Genomic DNA, 16,696 nt, shown 5'->3' with positions numbered 1-16,696 from the left:
GGAAAAAGGAAGAAGAAAGAAGGAAGAAGAAAGAAAAAATAAGGAAAAAGGAAGAAAGAAGAAGGAAGAAGGAGGAAAAAGTTCTCTGTTAACTTTTCTCTTCCCACTTTTTATTGTTCACTTCTCACTTCTTACTACTCATTACTCACGTTTCATTTCTCAATCTTCGCTACTCGTAATTTGAGGTAAAATTTTTAACTATTCGGCCAGACGGCATTCGGCCAAACGACCCGTTCGGCCAAACGGCATTCGGCCAAATGGCGTTCGGCCAAACGGCATTCGGCCAGACGGCATTCGGCCAAATGGCCTGACACCAAAATTCAGATTTCTTTAGATATTCTTCTGATTTTTTTTAGGAATTTCTTTGGAAACTTAGTTAAGAATTCTTTCGGAAATTTCTTTGAATTTTATTTCGGCTGTTTTTTTTTAAAGAAACTTAAGAAAACTTCTTAAGGAAATGTTCCTGAAATATGTTTGGGAATTTCTTCAGGAAATTCTTCAGAACTTCTTACGAAAACTCCTTCAGGAAATGTGTTGATGCAAAAATATTAGATTGCTGGGTCCATGACGTTAGGCATAAGGACGTTAGGCATAATACTTTCTTTATGTCGTGGGCTATTTTTGGGGCATTTTTTGCTTAACATCCTTTATGCCTAACGTACTCATACCTAACGTCCTTATACCTGTTCGCGTGACCAACATCTAGTTTGTTTGGACCTAGCAGCCAAGGTACCGGTACTATAAGTGTCAAACGGCCAAGTTACAGCCTATTCAGATTACGCCATTTATGATCATAAATATCGTGATAAACAACAACCTGATGCCATCCCCATATATTCAATTTTCTTTCGCCGCTTTAACACGATATTTATTACGATAAATAATTTAATCGTAATCAAATTGGCCATTAAGCTAATTGAATCATATTTTGGCAGAATAATTTCAATGGTTACAGCGCCACTACCCAAGTAGCACACGCAACATCTTTCTAAAAGCACCTTGTTTCTATTCAGTTCCATTAAAGGCATTGGAAAAACATCAAAGCACAAAAAAGTTGCATCAAGATGTCAAAAGCGTTCGAATTGTGATCAATGTTTCATTAACATTGCAATGCAGCACGTGTTTGACATTTGGAAACAAACAACCAAGGAATACTGCTTTTCATGTTGCAAACACGGAACAAAATCATTAAGTTGCATATTTTTATCCATGTAACTTCAATGTGCCTTTCAAAATTTATTTGTTTGTTTAAATTGAGTTGCAGATAAGTTGAGTGTGTCTTCATGTTTAATTTAGCATCGTTCAACGTTTTGACAAACGACAATTTTTTCCTGTGATGGTGCAATCAAGTAACAGGAAACCCGAGTACAAAACTTCATAATCGTATGGTTTTTATAGTGAGTCTACATGCAGTCCCTTCGAAGTGTCCAATGGTGCTGTGGTAGAGTGAAAGACTATCAATCACAAGATCCATAAATCGAATCCCATTTTATATTTTTATTTTTATTTTTTCCGCTGTAGTATTTTGCAACATTATTGCAATTTTACTGCAATCGAAGGATGTTTCCGTAGGCTCCACCTCTTGCGCTTTTTAGATTGCAAGAGAGTTATATTTGATGGCATATATGCAAAGATGGTTTCTCTCCGAATAGTTGCAACACAGTGAAATGTTCAGTAGTGAAACAAGTTGTGCTGCTTGGGTAGCGTTCTATTACTGATTTACTGTAAAAACCTTCGGAAAATGCTTTGGATATTTTTTTGAAATTCGTTGGGATTTTTAGAAACTCATTCAAAAGTTTTTTAAGGAAAACTTTAGAAAACACATGTAGAAGTATTTATGGATATTTTGCTTTTAAGAATTCGTTGGAAATACTTCGAGAATACCTTTAGAAACTCCTTTGAAAAATCCATTCGGGAATCCTTCGGCTATTCTTTCAAGAATTCCTTTAGCAAAAATCCTTCACAAATCACTCCACACTTTTTTTTTGAAAATCCATCCAGGTTCCCTTACCGGAATTTTTTAAAGAAACCATACGAAAAATCGTCCGGAAATTCGTTTTGAAATTCCTCCGGGAATTCTTTTCGATTTTAATCTTGGAAATTCCTCCAGAAATAATTTAGAAAATTGCTAATCATTCTTATGGACACACAAAAGAATTTACAAAGCAATCCCTGATTGATTTCCTGAATAAATTCCCAGATTTCACCAAGAATAGCTTCGTTCACTACATTTTCGATAGACTTGATTGGTATATTTATACGAATATTTTTAAGGATTTTTTCATCTTTTGAGAGAATTTCACTCATGATCACCGGGTATTAAAATTTTCCTGATTAAGTCAGGAATTCCATGATAATTCCAGGTATTTTCCAGGTGGGGAGAAATTCCCTGATAATTCCAGGTTTTCCAGGTTTTTCCAGGTAGTAGACACCCTGGAAGATAAAATTATGTGTGGAAGAGTTCGTGTTGCAAAGAATTTTATCAGTACCGTACGGGGGTTATTGCACTATTACAGCATTAGAATGGTTCTGTAACAAGTGTGCAAGCAGTTACCGTTTTCATGTATTGGCCAAAGTCCTCGTTCCAACCAAATTTTAAGCAAAAATGGTTCCAATCCCTATTTTAAAATACCCGAGTAGACGAGGATTAGAAGTAAATCAATCGTGATTAGATTGTCAAATGAGATATGGGCCTGATTTATATGTAGGATATAAAAGCACAAAATATCAGACGACAATATCCGAATTTGCTCTGAAATATCATGAGGTTATCAGTTAATGGTATTTGGAAGAAGTGATTAATAACTCGAGCAATTATTTTGTTTTTATCCATAACACATCTTGATATTTAAATAATACTTCGGTGCATTTTTTTGTTGATATTTTTGCCTACTCTTTTGAATCTTACATCGAAATCCATATCATGTTTTATAATTCAGTTTTGTCCAGGTAAAGTAATGAAAAACATGAATAAGAATTGCATTGCAATTGTAAAAACTAAAATAACAGCCGTTGGAATAGGGGAACGGTTCGCCACTGGAGGTACGTCAACTTATGCGATCAAATGACCATTTTTCCAAAAACAATTATCGCCATAACTCAAATGTTTCCGAACAAAACATGAATATTGTTTCATGGAGCATATGTATAATCGTACGAAAAATCCATATCCGCAAAAAAGTGTGTTTTGGTCATTTTGGATTTTACGTCAACTATGTGATCATGGGCAGTAAAAGTCGTTAGCAAACTGAATTCCAAACATCGAACTCCTTTCCATAGCAACGATTCACTCTCGCAACTCGTTGCTGTGTCAGACTATAGGGTGCCTACATTTTTAGGCAAAATATCTACCATAACCACTACAGTCAGGTATTGCAGCAATGCCGCGAATACAACGTGCCCACACATCATCTATTTATCGACGACGGCAGCTAATGCACGAAAACGAATTTCCGGATAAACTGATACGGTTGATTGCGACGATGGATCGGGTGATGTGCGTAGTTCGAGTTTCAGGGGCATTCTCGAGTCCCTTCGAAATGCGCAGAGGGTTATGGCAAGGTTACAATCTTTTGTGTCTGCTATTCAACATCGCTTTGGGAGGGGTAATACGAAGAGCTGGGATTAACACGAGTGATACAATTTTCAATAAGTCCGTCCAGCTATTTGGCTTCGACGACGACATAGATATTATGGCACGTAACTTTAAGAAGATGGAGGAAGCCTACATCAAACTGAAGAGGGAAGCCAAGCTGATCGCACTAGTCATCAACACGTCGAAGACGAAGTACATGATAGGAAGGGGTTCAAGAGAAGACAATGTGTGCCACCTACCTTGAGTTTGCATCGGTGGTGACGAAATCGAGGTGGTAGAAGAATTTGTGCACTTGGGCTCACTAGTTACTGGCGAAAATGATACCTGCAGAGAAATTCGGAGACGCATAGTGGCTGGAAATCGTACGTACTTTGGATGGAGCGTCTTGCGGAATCGAATCGAATCGAATAGAGTTCGCCGCCGTAACAAACTGACAATCTACAAAACCCTTATTAGACCGGTAGTCCTCTACGGACACGAGACCTGGACGATGCTCGTGGAGGACCAACGCGCACTTGGAGTTTTCGAAAGGAAAGTGCTGCGTACCATCTATGGTGGGGTTCAGATGGCGGACGGTACGTGGAGGAGGCGAATGAACCAAGAGTTGCATAAGCTGCTGGGTAGCCAAAATGTGGGACAGTAACCTGGTTAAAATGATTCTCGACAACGATCAAACGGGCACAAGAAAGCAAGGTGCGCAGCGGGCAAGGTGGATCGATCAAGTGGAAAATGACTTGCGGACCCTCCGTAGACTGCGTGGTTGGCGTCGTGTAGCCATGGACCGAGCCAAATGAAGAAGACTTTTATATACCGCACAAGCCAATTCGGCCTTAGTCTGAATAAATAAATAATAATGTGAGGATTGAGATGCTGAGCAAAAGTCAGTGGAAATATATAAAGCATGAAGAAGAAATAAGAAAGATGGAAAAATACATGGGAAGGAAGAAGAATTATACGAGAAAAGCAAAAACAGACGAAGGAAGAAGGAAGGAGTTAGACAAAAGAAAGACTAAGGAAGTAGAATAAAGAAATAGGAAAAAGTAAAAAGGACGAAGGAATAACGAAACAGGAAGGAGAATGTAGGAATAAGGAAAACGAAAGGAGAAAGAAGGATGAAAACAATAAAAAGTAGGAGGAAGAGAGAAAAAAGGAGAAGAAATAAGGGGAAAGGACAAGTGGAGAAGGTAGAAAGTATGAAGAAATATAAGGAAGAATAAAGAGGGAAATAGTTAAAATAAGAAGAAAGAAAAAGGAAAAAGAGAGCAAAAAGAAGAATGAAGGAAAATAGACATCTCACTTCTCACCAGTCCACAATCCACTTCTCACTCCTCGGTCCTCAGTTCTCACTTCTCACTTCTCATTTCTTACTTCTCGCTTCTTCCCTTTCACATCTCACCTCTCACCTCTTACTCCTCACTACTTACTTATCACTTAGCACTTCTCACTTTTCTTATCTCAAATCTCACTTCTCACTTCATACTTTTCACTTCTTACTTCTCACATCTCATTTCTTACTTCTCACTTTTTTCTTTTCACTTTTCACTTCCCACTCTCATTTTTCATTTCTCACACCTCGCCTCGTATTTCTCATTTATCAATTTTCACTTCTCTCTTCTCATTAATTACTACTCATTACTCACTTTTCAATTCTCAATTCCCACTTCTCACTTCTTTCTTTTCGCTTCTCACTTCATTCTTTTCCCTTCTCACTTCTTTCTTTTCACTTCTTACTTCTTTCTTACGAGGATAGAAGGAAGAAAGTGGAAGGAAGTATGAAGAAGAGGGAAGAAAGAAGAGAAGAGAAAGGGAAATAGAAAAAAAAATAGAAGGAAGAGAGAATGAGGAAGAAGAAAGCTAACTTACCGCCTTTCACTTTTCAATTCTTTATTTTTACTTCTTACTTCCCACATCTTACTTCTGTGTGAAAGTGAGAAGTAAGTACTTAAAAGGAGTTACTTATTTCTCACTTTTGATTTTTTCTTCAAATTTCTCATTTATTACTTCTCACCCTTCGTTTTTCACTTTTTTAATTACAATGGACCTCGTGATACTCGCTTTAATAGCAGCCGACGAGTCATCTGCACTTCCACGAGAAATCACTGGGATGTTGGATAGATGGGGTAGGGAATGTGACATAGTTCGTTTTGGTAAACGGTCTGCCGTGTATAGTGTGTAGTTTGATTCAAAACACAAACAATCGAACGAACGCTTATTATTTTAATTATCGGCCGCACTACACAACTGCATACGAACTAAATGTTCTGATTAACTTACTCAACCGCTCAATGCAGAAAAAATACGGTCTTTGCAAAGATCTAGTAAAGGAATTACGAAAAAGTGAGTTTTGACAAATAAATCTGGAGATATGCATATTTTAATTTCTGGTGATCCCCCAGTGCCGGACGCATAAGCCATTTAACGAAAAACTCTCTTTTCATTTGGATTATGTTTACTTGTATACCATACCAAACTATATTTAATTATTTTATCATTTTAACAAGTGCATCGACGGTGTATTTTGAGGATGAATTTTGGTGTCCTCAAGTAGCGGACACTATTGCATCATGTTCAAATATGACCAAGTTTCTGTTACATGAGTAAAGACATCATTTAAAATAGTAATATTTTTCATTTGCTTTAAGTTGTAGATAATAAAATGTGTTAATAGAGCTTATTTGACTCTCCAGCAAAATTTTTTACACCCTACTCTAAATCCCCACCTCTTTCAACGACATCCTCAATTTTTGTTTCTGATTATTTCTGTGACTTTCTGATACCTTAGCAAGAAGAAACAATTGAATTGAAGTAAGTTTAACAAAACAGATGTAAAGAATGACTATTTGATCACATGAAAAATCTCACTGTCCGAACCCGGGGACAGCTACCGGATACAGAAATTGATTTTGCACCACAGTTTCATTATATATCTAACAAATCATGATCGTTATTTAAAATATGGTTCATTTTGACCATCTCCACATAAGAAAAATGCTTTCGATTAATTTTAAGATTGATGATTCAAAAGTTTAAGGCAAGGTGAAACAAAAATTTTATACGAATTTAACAGCATGCGCATCTGATATTCCATGCAGGTAAATGACTTTTCAAAGCTTTCTTTGTACTACGTTGAATGGTGAATGCAGGGTGAATGGACCTCTGAAAGTGTATTTTTAACAAGTGTCCAGCATTGGAAGTTTTCCGGCACTCGGGAATCATCCCGTATATCACAATGGTCATTTTGTTTCCAGAAAAATGGTACTTGTACAACTCTACACACTAAAAACAGCTTATTTAAAAGAAAATTTGGCACCATGGATGTTTCCGCAATAGATTTTAACCCTATTATGAATTTCAAGATACCCAGTTTTCTTTACACGGGTGGATTTTAGTCGATTAAGACCTTTAGCGTTAACCCTATGAAAAAAATTACGAAAAATCCGAAAATTCAAGTGGTATTTGAAAAGCTGTGAAAGATCGGGTTAACCGGGAAATTAAAGAAAACCAACCGTGTAAAAAAAATGTTGGGTGTACTGTCATTTTGAATGATTTTTGTAAATGTACATGTACCACTTTTACTGACAACGATTTTCGGTTTCTATTACACTTGTTTTTTTTTAATAGTTCTCATTTTGTTCTCATTAATACATGTGCATCTTGTGCTAATGATCTTGAAATTTGTGAACTTCGCATATTTTTCACTACTACCTTGACTATCTGTCAATCAATTTCAATATATTGGGTTTATTGGGTTACCTTTGGATTAAATCTGATGTTGAAATACAAAACATTCATGCAAATAATCGTTTAAGCATAGAAAATAATGACTAGTATTCTAGTGTTCATGCAATGCTGTAATTTTCGTGATGAAATGTGTCTCAAACTTTCGGGTAGTTTATTATTAGAACCAATTCAAGTATGTTACTGATTTTTATATAACTAGCTAGGATAGGAGATAATGAATTGCATTTTTCTTGAAATTGGATAAATTTGCTTAGCCTTGAAGTACGATCCGACACTCAGTTCAGAGTTGCGTTTTTTTTACTGATATTAGGGTTGATGTACCAGTCGTGATTATAACACCAATTCTCGCCCTAATGCATTATACACCGAATGACACGCCAAACCACAACAACACATGTTCTGATAAGTGGATCATATCCATAGGATACGATAACACCTTCAATCTCTTGCTATAGAGCATGAGCATGATTGACCGCCCACGGTTGCTACTCCGTTATTGCCAGGTCAGCTGTAATTACACAGAGAACCGACAGATGAAGTTTGGTACTAACATCATCTTTAATGTGTAAGAACTGGTGATGTAAAAATAAGCAATACCAGTGCCGGCCGTGTCCGAATGCAGGTCAATTAGGGAATAGGTTGGAAATTGTTGACATGATACTCGCTTTGATAGAAGCCGACGAGTCATCTGAACTTCCACGAGAGATCACTGGGATGTTGGATATATGGGGTAGGGAGTGTGGCAGGGTTCGTTTTGGTAAACGGTATGCCGTGTATAGCGTGTAGTTCGATCGATGAAAACAATAGGGGAGACTGGGTAGACTTGATCCCCTTTTCTGATTTTCGATGTATCACAGCCAAAAATAAATAAACATACGCGATTTCCACACAGACTCTCTAAGAAATATAGTTTTTAACTTTACTGATGTATGACAGTCCTTAAATTATTGTTGTTATTGATACACAATCGATTTTTTGAAGTGCTGTCAAAAATCGACTTTTTAAATTTTCGGGAGAAATTGATCCCTCTCCAAGAACTTGCTTTGATAAAATTAGAAAGGTGCCTTCAGATTTTTAAAATATTTGTCACGTCACCCCCCTGCCAATCATCCACTGTGGCGAATTTGTGCTGCGGTCATCATTATGGTCACTCAATCGTTGACCAATACAGCGATACACTGACCACCAGCGAAAAGAAGGATGGAATAGGTGATGAACAAAACAACAATAAATTGTTCCTCATGCTGCATTAAGAGTTGTTAGAATAAGTTAATTTCTATCTTAAACGTATACTTAAAACTATTGTGCTACTCATATTCCTAAGACTAAAGTGCCAATAACTGCATACAGGTAACGAACGAAACAAATACTTAGGTAGAAAACATGCAATTATGATATATTAAAATTAACCTAAATTGATTGCAGACCTATGTAGATTTTACACCCGATCTATAGATGATAGCTCGGAGACAAATCAGGAAACTTTGCATTGTGGTTTGCACAGAAATGTGAGTAATGATATTAATTTAAACAGGCATCAGTAAACACATTTATATTGAATTTGTAGCCAAAGTGTGAAGCATAGCCAGATCCCAGAGGGTGATAAGATCCCACACTCTAAGGTGTTCACAAAAAAAAAAAAAAAAAAACATTCTAAAAGATTTTTTGTACGTGGGTAGCAAGAATGGACGGATCTGTGGACAGTGTCGAGAAAGCAATGCTGCTGGTTCTACGATCTCTTCTCGATTGCGGTCTCGAACCAAACGAGTACCGTCAGCTAAAGCGCCGGAAGGCAGACCAGGCGTGAATACTTTCGAGAAGGAAGCGTCGATCCAAAGTGGGAGTAGTCGATCGTCGGTTGTTAGAGCCCGAATAGCCTTGATCAAGGAAGAAGCGATGCTGAAAAGGATTGAGCTGGAAGAAGAAGAAGCCTTCAGAAAGCTTGAACAGGAAGAAGCCGAAAGGAAATTAGAAGAAAAGAAACGCCAGTTGGAGGAGGAACGGAAGCTGAAGGATGAAGAATCAATCCTTCGACAGCACAAGCTGGAAGCAGATAAAGCGCGTCTGTTAAAACAGCAAACGATTCGCCGAGAGTCGTTAGAGAAGAGAAACGAGTTGATGTTGCAGATTTCCGAACGTGGTAGTGTGATAGAGTCGAGTAGAAGATCTAGAGAAAAGGTCTCGGACTGGTTGGTGGCCCACTCTGCACATGGGAAGACCGGTTGGGAAACACTGGGTAATCGGAACGATGTCCCAGCTGAATTGGTTCCTCCGGCCCCCAAAAATGTCAGGCCAATAACCATCGATGTTCCTTCCAACAGGGCATTCGTATCGAAAACATCTGTATCACAAGTTCAAACAGCTGCAAATTATGTTCACCCCATACATCCCACCGACTCAACGGTCGCAAAGGACATTCTGGAGCCCAATTCTCGCTCAACGAATTACGGAATCCAGTGCCAGCCCGTACGATCGGCTACCATCCGTGAGCCCTTCCAACAGTTCACGACGTCGTCAAGGAAATTTCAAGCATTCCCCGCGTCAGTATACTCGTGTCCTCCGGCAATTCATCGGTCAAACGCTCCAGCTTAGTATATAGATGCAAATGTCCACCAGAGTTGTTATCAGCCAGAACCAACTTCCAGTACCCCCATCCGGTATGGCGAAATAGCAAATCCCCAGCCGGCGAGTCATCGTTCCTTCGTTCCTGCAAATGAAGGTCGTTTGGAATCGGAACATCAAAAACCATCATCGAAAGGTCCAGATAGGTCACAGAATTCCCATCTATGGACGCGGAATGAGGCACCAGGGGCTCTTAACTCGCAACAAATAGCCGCAAGGCAAGTCGTAGGCAAGGATCTGCCGACATTCAGTGGGAATCCGGCGGACTGGCCGATGTTTATTAGCAGCCTAGAGCAGTCAACAGTAGCGTGTGAATACTCAAACTCCGAAAACCTTGTACGTCTGCAACGATGCCTCACAGGACACGCACGAGAAGCAGTTCGCAGCAGACTGTTACTTCCCGCTAACGTACCACAAGTCATTAGCACCCTTCGCACGCTCTATGGTCGCCCAGAGCTGCTGATTCGTTCGCTACACGAGAAGATCCGCCAAACGCCTGGACCCAAACATGATCGTCCGGAATCCATTCTGGAATTCGGGCTGGCAGTGCAGAACTTCGTGGACCACCTTCAGGCGGCGGGCCAGGAAGAGCATTTAGCTAACCCCAAAACTCATGCAAGAATTGGTCGAGAAGCTGCCGGGGCCGATGAGAATGGACTGGGCCACTTTCAAGGGCCAACAAATGCGAGCTACGGTGTCAACCTTCGGCGACTTCATGGCTAAGCTAGTTAGCGCAGCTAGTGAGGTCAGTTTTGAGCTCCCAGGACTTTCCAGAGGAATAAAGGCGGAGAAGCAGCAGCGACCAAGGGAAAAGGCTAGAATCCAAGCCCACTCTACTGAAGCAACTTCATTCCACAAACCAGTTACCGGAGATGCACGCAAGCCAGCGAAGGTGTGTGCAGTTTGTGAAAGCGAGGGCCACAGAGTGGCTGATTGCTTCAAGTTCAAGAAGCTTGACTTGGATGAGCGGTGGAAACAAGTTCAGAATCGAGGTCTTTGCCGAACATGTCTCAACAATCATGGCAAATGGCCATGCAAATCATGGAAAGGATGCGAATTCGATGGATGTCGACTAAAACACCACACTCTTCTTCATTCTTAAACCCCTCCAACAACCTCGCCACACTCGGTGAATGTATCGTCGGGTATACAAGCTGCTGACGCTGGGAATACGCTTTTCCGAATTTTGCCAGTTGTGCTCCATGGAAATAGGAAAAGTCTAACTGTGTTTGCATTCGTGGACGAGAGTTCTTGGAACTTGGTGTTTCTGGCCCAAGAAAGCCTCTCACTCTTCAGTGGACAGGGAACGTCAAACGCAACGAACAAAGGTCTGAAGAAGTTAATCTGGAAGTAGCGGGGAAACACAGCAGAGTTCGCCACGAGTTGCGTAATGCGCGGACCGTTAGTTGTCTTCTTCTACCTACGCAGCGTTTTAATTACAAGGAGATGGCATCGCGCTTCCCGCATCTGAGAGGACTTCCAATTGAAGATTACGATCTAGTGCGACCAAAGCTCCTAATCGGACTAGATAATCTGCGTCTCGGTGTTCCACAGCGGTTACGTGAGGGAAGACCGTTTGATCCTATAGCAGCTAAGTGCCGATTAGGTTGGGCAATATATGGCGCATCAACAAAGACGCTGCCGAGAGCGATTGTTAACTTCCACACGGCTGCGGCGCCTACCGTGGATGATCTACTAAACGAACAACTTCGAGATTATTTCACTCTGGAAGAAAATGGAACTACTAATCCAGGAAAGACGATCGAGTCAGACGAGGACATAAGAGCGTGGAAGATACTGGCGGATACAACAAAGCGTACAAAAACTGGGTTTGAATCTGGCCTCCTGTGGAAAGTTGACGATCCACAGTTCCCGAATACGTACCCCATGGCCATTCGCCGAATGAAAGCGTTGGAGAAGAAGTTGCAAGGAAATCCTGCATTGATGCAGCGAGTTAGCGAGCAGTTGTGCGACTTCGAGCGGAAGGGCTATATACGCAAAGTCAGCCAGTCAGAAGCGATCTTCATTGACTCTCGGAGGACTTGGTTTCTACCTCTAGGCGTCGTGTTCAATCCGAAGAAGCCGGCGAAAATTCGGTTGATATGGGATGCTGCGGCAAAAGTTGGTTTCCTTCAACTCATACTTGCTAAAAGGTCCGGATCTTCTCACACCCCTGCCAAAAGTTCTCAGTGGTTTCCGATTGTTTCCTGTGGCAGTTTCAGGGGACACCAGGGAGATGTTTTTGCAAATAAAACTGCAAGCTAGCGACAAGAACACCCAGATGTTTGTATATCGCCACAAGCCTGAGGAGCCGGTTCAAATCTACGCTATTGAAGTCACTATGTTTGGTTCCACGTGCTCTCCGTCTACTGCGCAATTCGTCAAGAATACAAACGCCCAGCATTACGCACTCCAGTACCCTCGTGCGTCGGCGGCAATCATCGACCACCACTATGTGGATGACTATTTGGACAGCTTCATGACAGTTGACGAAGCTGCACAGGTGGTAAACGAAGTCAAACTTGTCCACTCAGGAGGCGGGTTCGAAATACGCAACTTTCGATCGAATGAAGGCGAAGTACTGAGGAGAACTGGGGAGATCGAACCAGATTCATCCAAAGATTTTGTTCTAATGCGTGCAGAAACTACCGAATCAGTTCTAGGGATGAAGTGGATCACAGCCGAAGACGTCTTCACGTACAGTTTTGCTATGCGCGACGATCTACTGCCTGTTCTCGATAAGGATCACATTCCGACGAAACGCGAAGTCCTGAAAGTGGTCATGAGCCTTTTGATCCCTTTGGGATTCCTGTCTTTCTTCCTAGTTCACGGCAAGGTATTGATGCAGGACATTTGGGCATCTGGAATCGGTTAGGATGAACGAATCAGCGATCAGCTCTACACCCGTTGGCGTCTATGGACCAACTACTTTCCGCAATTGGACACTGTGCGGATTCCTCGCTGCTATTTTCGTGCTCCATTTCCCACTAACTTTGACGGTGTAGAGCTCCATGTTCTCGTCGACGCTAGTGATTCCGCTTATGCTTGCGTTGCATATTCTTCTTCTTCTTCGTTGGCATTACATCCCCCACTGGGACATTGCCGCCTCGCAGCTTAGTGTTCATTAAGCACTTCCACAGTTATTAACTGCGAGGTTTCTAAGCCAAGTTACCATTTCTGCATTCGTATGTCATGAGGCTAACACGATGATACTTTTATGCCCAGGGAAGTCGAGACAATTTCCAATCCGAAAATTGCCTAGACCGGCACCGGGAATCGAACCCAGCCACCCTCAGCATGGTCTTGCTTTGTAGCCGCGCGTCTTACCGCACGGCTAAGGAGGGCACGGCCTAAGGAGGGCGTTGCATATTACCCCCTCGAAACGGAGAACGGAATTCATGTAACGCTGATCTGCTCGAAGAACAAGGTGGCACCTCTCAAGGTACTATCGGTCCCTCGCTTGGAGTTGAAAGCAGCGGTCTTGGGAGTTCGGATGCTGGAATCAGTGCACAGTTATCACACTTACCCTATTCGTCGAAGGTTCCTCTGGAGCGATTCAAATACCATGCTGGCATGGATTCGGTCTGAACATCGTCGATACAATAAATTCGTCGCCGTTCGGATTGGCGAGATTCTTACCGCAACAGATGTCCGCGAATGGAGATGGGTTCCCTCCGGGTTAAATACGGCAGATCTCGTCACTAAGTGGAAGAATGGACCAGATTTTTCGCCAGACACTCCTTGGTTCGACGGACCGTCGTTCCTCCACCAGCCAGAAGACTCCTGGCCACAACAAGTGCAAACAATAACCACCAGCGAAGAACTGAAAACTATTCACACCCATTCTACGGCTGCATCGTTAATCGACCCCTCACGGTTCAGCCAATGGCTCCGTCTGCAACGAACGATGGCGTTTGTACTCCGGTTCATCAACAATCTAAAATGTAGACGAAGTGGTGTTACACCACAACTTGGCATTCTCTGCCAAGACGAGCTGAAACGTGCTGAGGAAGAACTGTGGAGGGTAGCACAAGGTGATGTCTTTCCGGAAGAAATGTCCATCCTCTCGGAAACCCAAGGTTCACCTGATGCGCGTCACAGACGCGTAGCTAAATCCAGCCCGATTTACAAGAACTGGCCATTTTTAGACGTACGTGGAGTACTACGTCTTCGTGGCCGAATTGGTGCTGCCACATTCGCACCAACCGAAGCTAAGTACCCTGCGATTCTTCCCCGACAACACATAATCACCCTCCTAATTACAGACTGGTACCATCGTCGTTTCCGCCACGCCAATCGCGAAACCGTCGTCAACGAGATGAGACAACGCTTCGAGATCTCCAAGCTACGCGCCTTGGTCGAAAAGGTCGCGAAAAACTGCATGATATGTCGAGTGAAGAAAGCCGCCCCAAGTCCTCCCGCAATGGCTCCACTTCCTGCTGCTCGTTTGCAACCATTCGTTCGGCCATTCAGCTTTGTTGGGGTGGACTATTTCGGACCGGTATTGGTCAAAGTGGGAAGGAGCCATGTGAAGCGGTGGGTAGCTCTGTTCACCTGCCTTACGATTCGTGCCATACATTTGGAGGTAGTACACAGCCTGTCTTCTGAATCCTGCATAATGGCAGTACGACGCTTCGTAGCTCGTCGCGGGTACCCGGTCGAGTTCTACTCAGATAACGGAACATGCTTCCAAGGTGCGAGCAAGGAACTGCAGAAAGAAGAGATAACGAAACGGAATAACGCATTGGCCACAACGTTTACAACCGCTCAAACTCGATGGTGCTTTATACCACCTGCCGCCCCACACATGGGAAGCGCATGGGAGCGCCTCATTCGGAAGCGCCTCTGTAAAGGAAGCTATAGGAAACCTAGCAGAGGCCCCACGTACACCGGACGATGAAGTTCTAGAGACGGTGCTGCTCGAAGCTGAGGCTCTCGTCAACTCACGCCCACTCACTTATATTCCTCTGGAGTCGGCGGATGAAGAAGCCCTCACCCCCAACCATTTTCTTCTGGGGACTTCCAGTGGCGACAAATGTCCAGCCAATGAACCTGTGAGTAGCCCGGCCGTATTACGAAGCAGCTGGAGACTGTCTCAAACAATAGCCCAACGGTTCTGGGCAAGATGGATCAAAGAGTATCTACCAGTAATCACACGCAGATCAAAGTGGTTTGAAGAGGTTCGGGACATTCAACCGGGAGATTTAGTATTGGTTGTTGGTGGAACGGCGAAGGACCAGTGGATCCGCGGACGAGTGGAGACGGTGATTCCTGGACGGGATGGGAGAGTACGCCAAGCAACAGTCAGGACGGCAACTGGAGTGCTACGACGGCCAGCAGTGAAATTGGCAGTACTCGACGTTCTAGATAGGAGTGAACCAATCGGATATGTAGCAGAGCAACAAAAACGTGACTAGAGTTCACGGGAGGGGGGATGTCACGTCACCCCCCTGCCAATCATCTACTGTGGCGAATTTGTGCTGCGGTCATCATTATGGTCACTCAATCGTTGACCAATACGGCGATACACTGACCACCAGCGCAAAGAAGGATGGAATAGGTGATAAACAAAACAACAATAAATTGTTCCTCATGCTGCATTAAGAGTTGTTAGAATAAGTTAATTTCTATCTTAAACGTATACTTAAAACTATTGTGCTACTCATATTCCTAAGACTAAAGTGCCAATAACTGCATACAGGTAACGAACGAAACAAATACTTAGGTATAAAACATGCAATTATGATATATTAAAATTAACCTAAATTGATTGCAGACCTATGTAGATTTTACACCCGATCTATAGATGATAGCTCGGAGACAAATCAGGAAACTTTGCATTGTGGTTTGCACAGAAATGTGAGTAATGATATTAATTTAAACAGGCATCAGTAAACACATTTATATTGAATTTGTAGCCAAAGTGTGAAGCATAGCCAGATCCCAGAGAGAGGGTGATAAGATCCCACACTCAAAGGTGTTCACCAAAAAATGTAAGCTAGTGATAGGGTAGCCAAATCGATTTTTTCGCTAATAAACTCATTGCTTAGCTTTTAGCTAACCATCACAAAATCGGGTTTGCTTAAAGGAATTTGGAACCTTTCCCCACCACAACAATATTTTTTCTTCAAAATACGCAGAATTTTTGAATTGCTGTGCGTATAGGGGAACAGGTGGTAAAATGAACACGTTAAGCTTTTTCTCGTATCATTCTTAAACTAAACAATAAAACACAAAACAAAGTACATCAGATCATTTTTTTAATACATCTCCATGATAAGTATTGGAAATTAGTAGTCAAAATCGTGATTTTATATGTATTTTTTGCATTTAAAAAAACTGTGAAATTCCAGACCTTTAAAAGTTATGCGGGTAAAATGAACATATGGGGGTGGTAATATGAACATAGCGGGGTGGTAAAATGAACATATGCAGGTGGTAATATGAACACCTTGTGAGGGTAAAATGAACATATTGGTTTCATTGACATTTTTCATGTTAAAAATTGATAGCACAAAACATTTATGGCAACATATTATCAGATCAGAGTTTATTTTCTTGTATATATATTGTAATAAACGTAAAAAAAAGTCCATTTCATAACTACCTTTAAAACAACTTAAAACAAAAGAAAGGATTGAAAAGTGTTAAAACACTTAAGTCTGTCGTCCACGTTAATGAGAGATCTCAATTGCAGGAGCAGCATTTAGAATCATCCTCGTTCGCACTACATTCAAC

The 16,696-nt window shown here is 41.7% G+C and overlaps 1 protein-coding gene across 1 annotated transcript; it reads left to right on the top strand.

Annotated features, from left to right (window-relative positions):
* Window positions 1-13,523: 13,523 nt before the first annotated feature.
* LOC134204246 (uncharacterized) lies at window positions 13,524-14,858 on the top strand. Its single transcript, XM_062679068.1, has one exon. The coding sequence runs from the start codon at window positions 13,524-13,526 to the stop codon at window positions 14,856-14,858; it is 1,335 nt and encodes a 444-aa protein (XP_062535052.1).
* Window positions 14,859-16,696: the final 1,838 nt, after the last annotated feature.

Source organism: Armigeres subalbatus, unplaced genomic scaffold (assembly GCF_024139115.2).
Source record: "Armigeres subalbatus isolate Guangzhou_Male unplaced genomic scaffold, GZ_Asu_2 Contig486, whole genome shotgun sequence".
Taxonomy (NCBI): domain Eukaryota; kingdom Metazoa; phylum Arthropoda; class Insecta; order Diptera; family Culicidae; genus Armigeres; species Armigeres subalbatus.
This window is presented reverse-complemented; position numbering and strand designations above follow the sequence as displayed.

Excerpts from the sequence above, each read along its gene's own strand:
- LOC134204246 (XM_062679068.1), top strand. The coding sequence starts at position 13,524 with ATGCTGGCATGGATTCGGTCTGAACATCGTCGATACAATAAATTCGTC.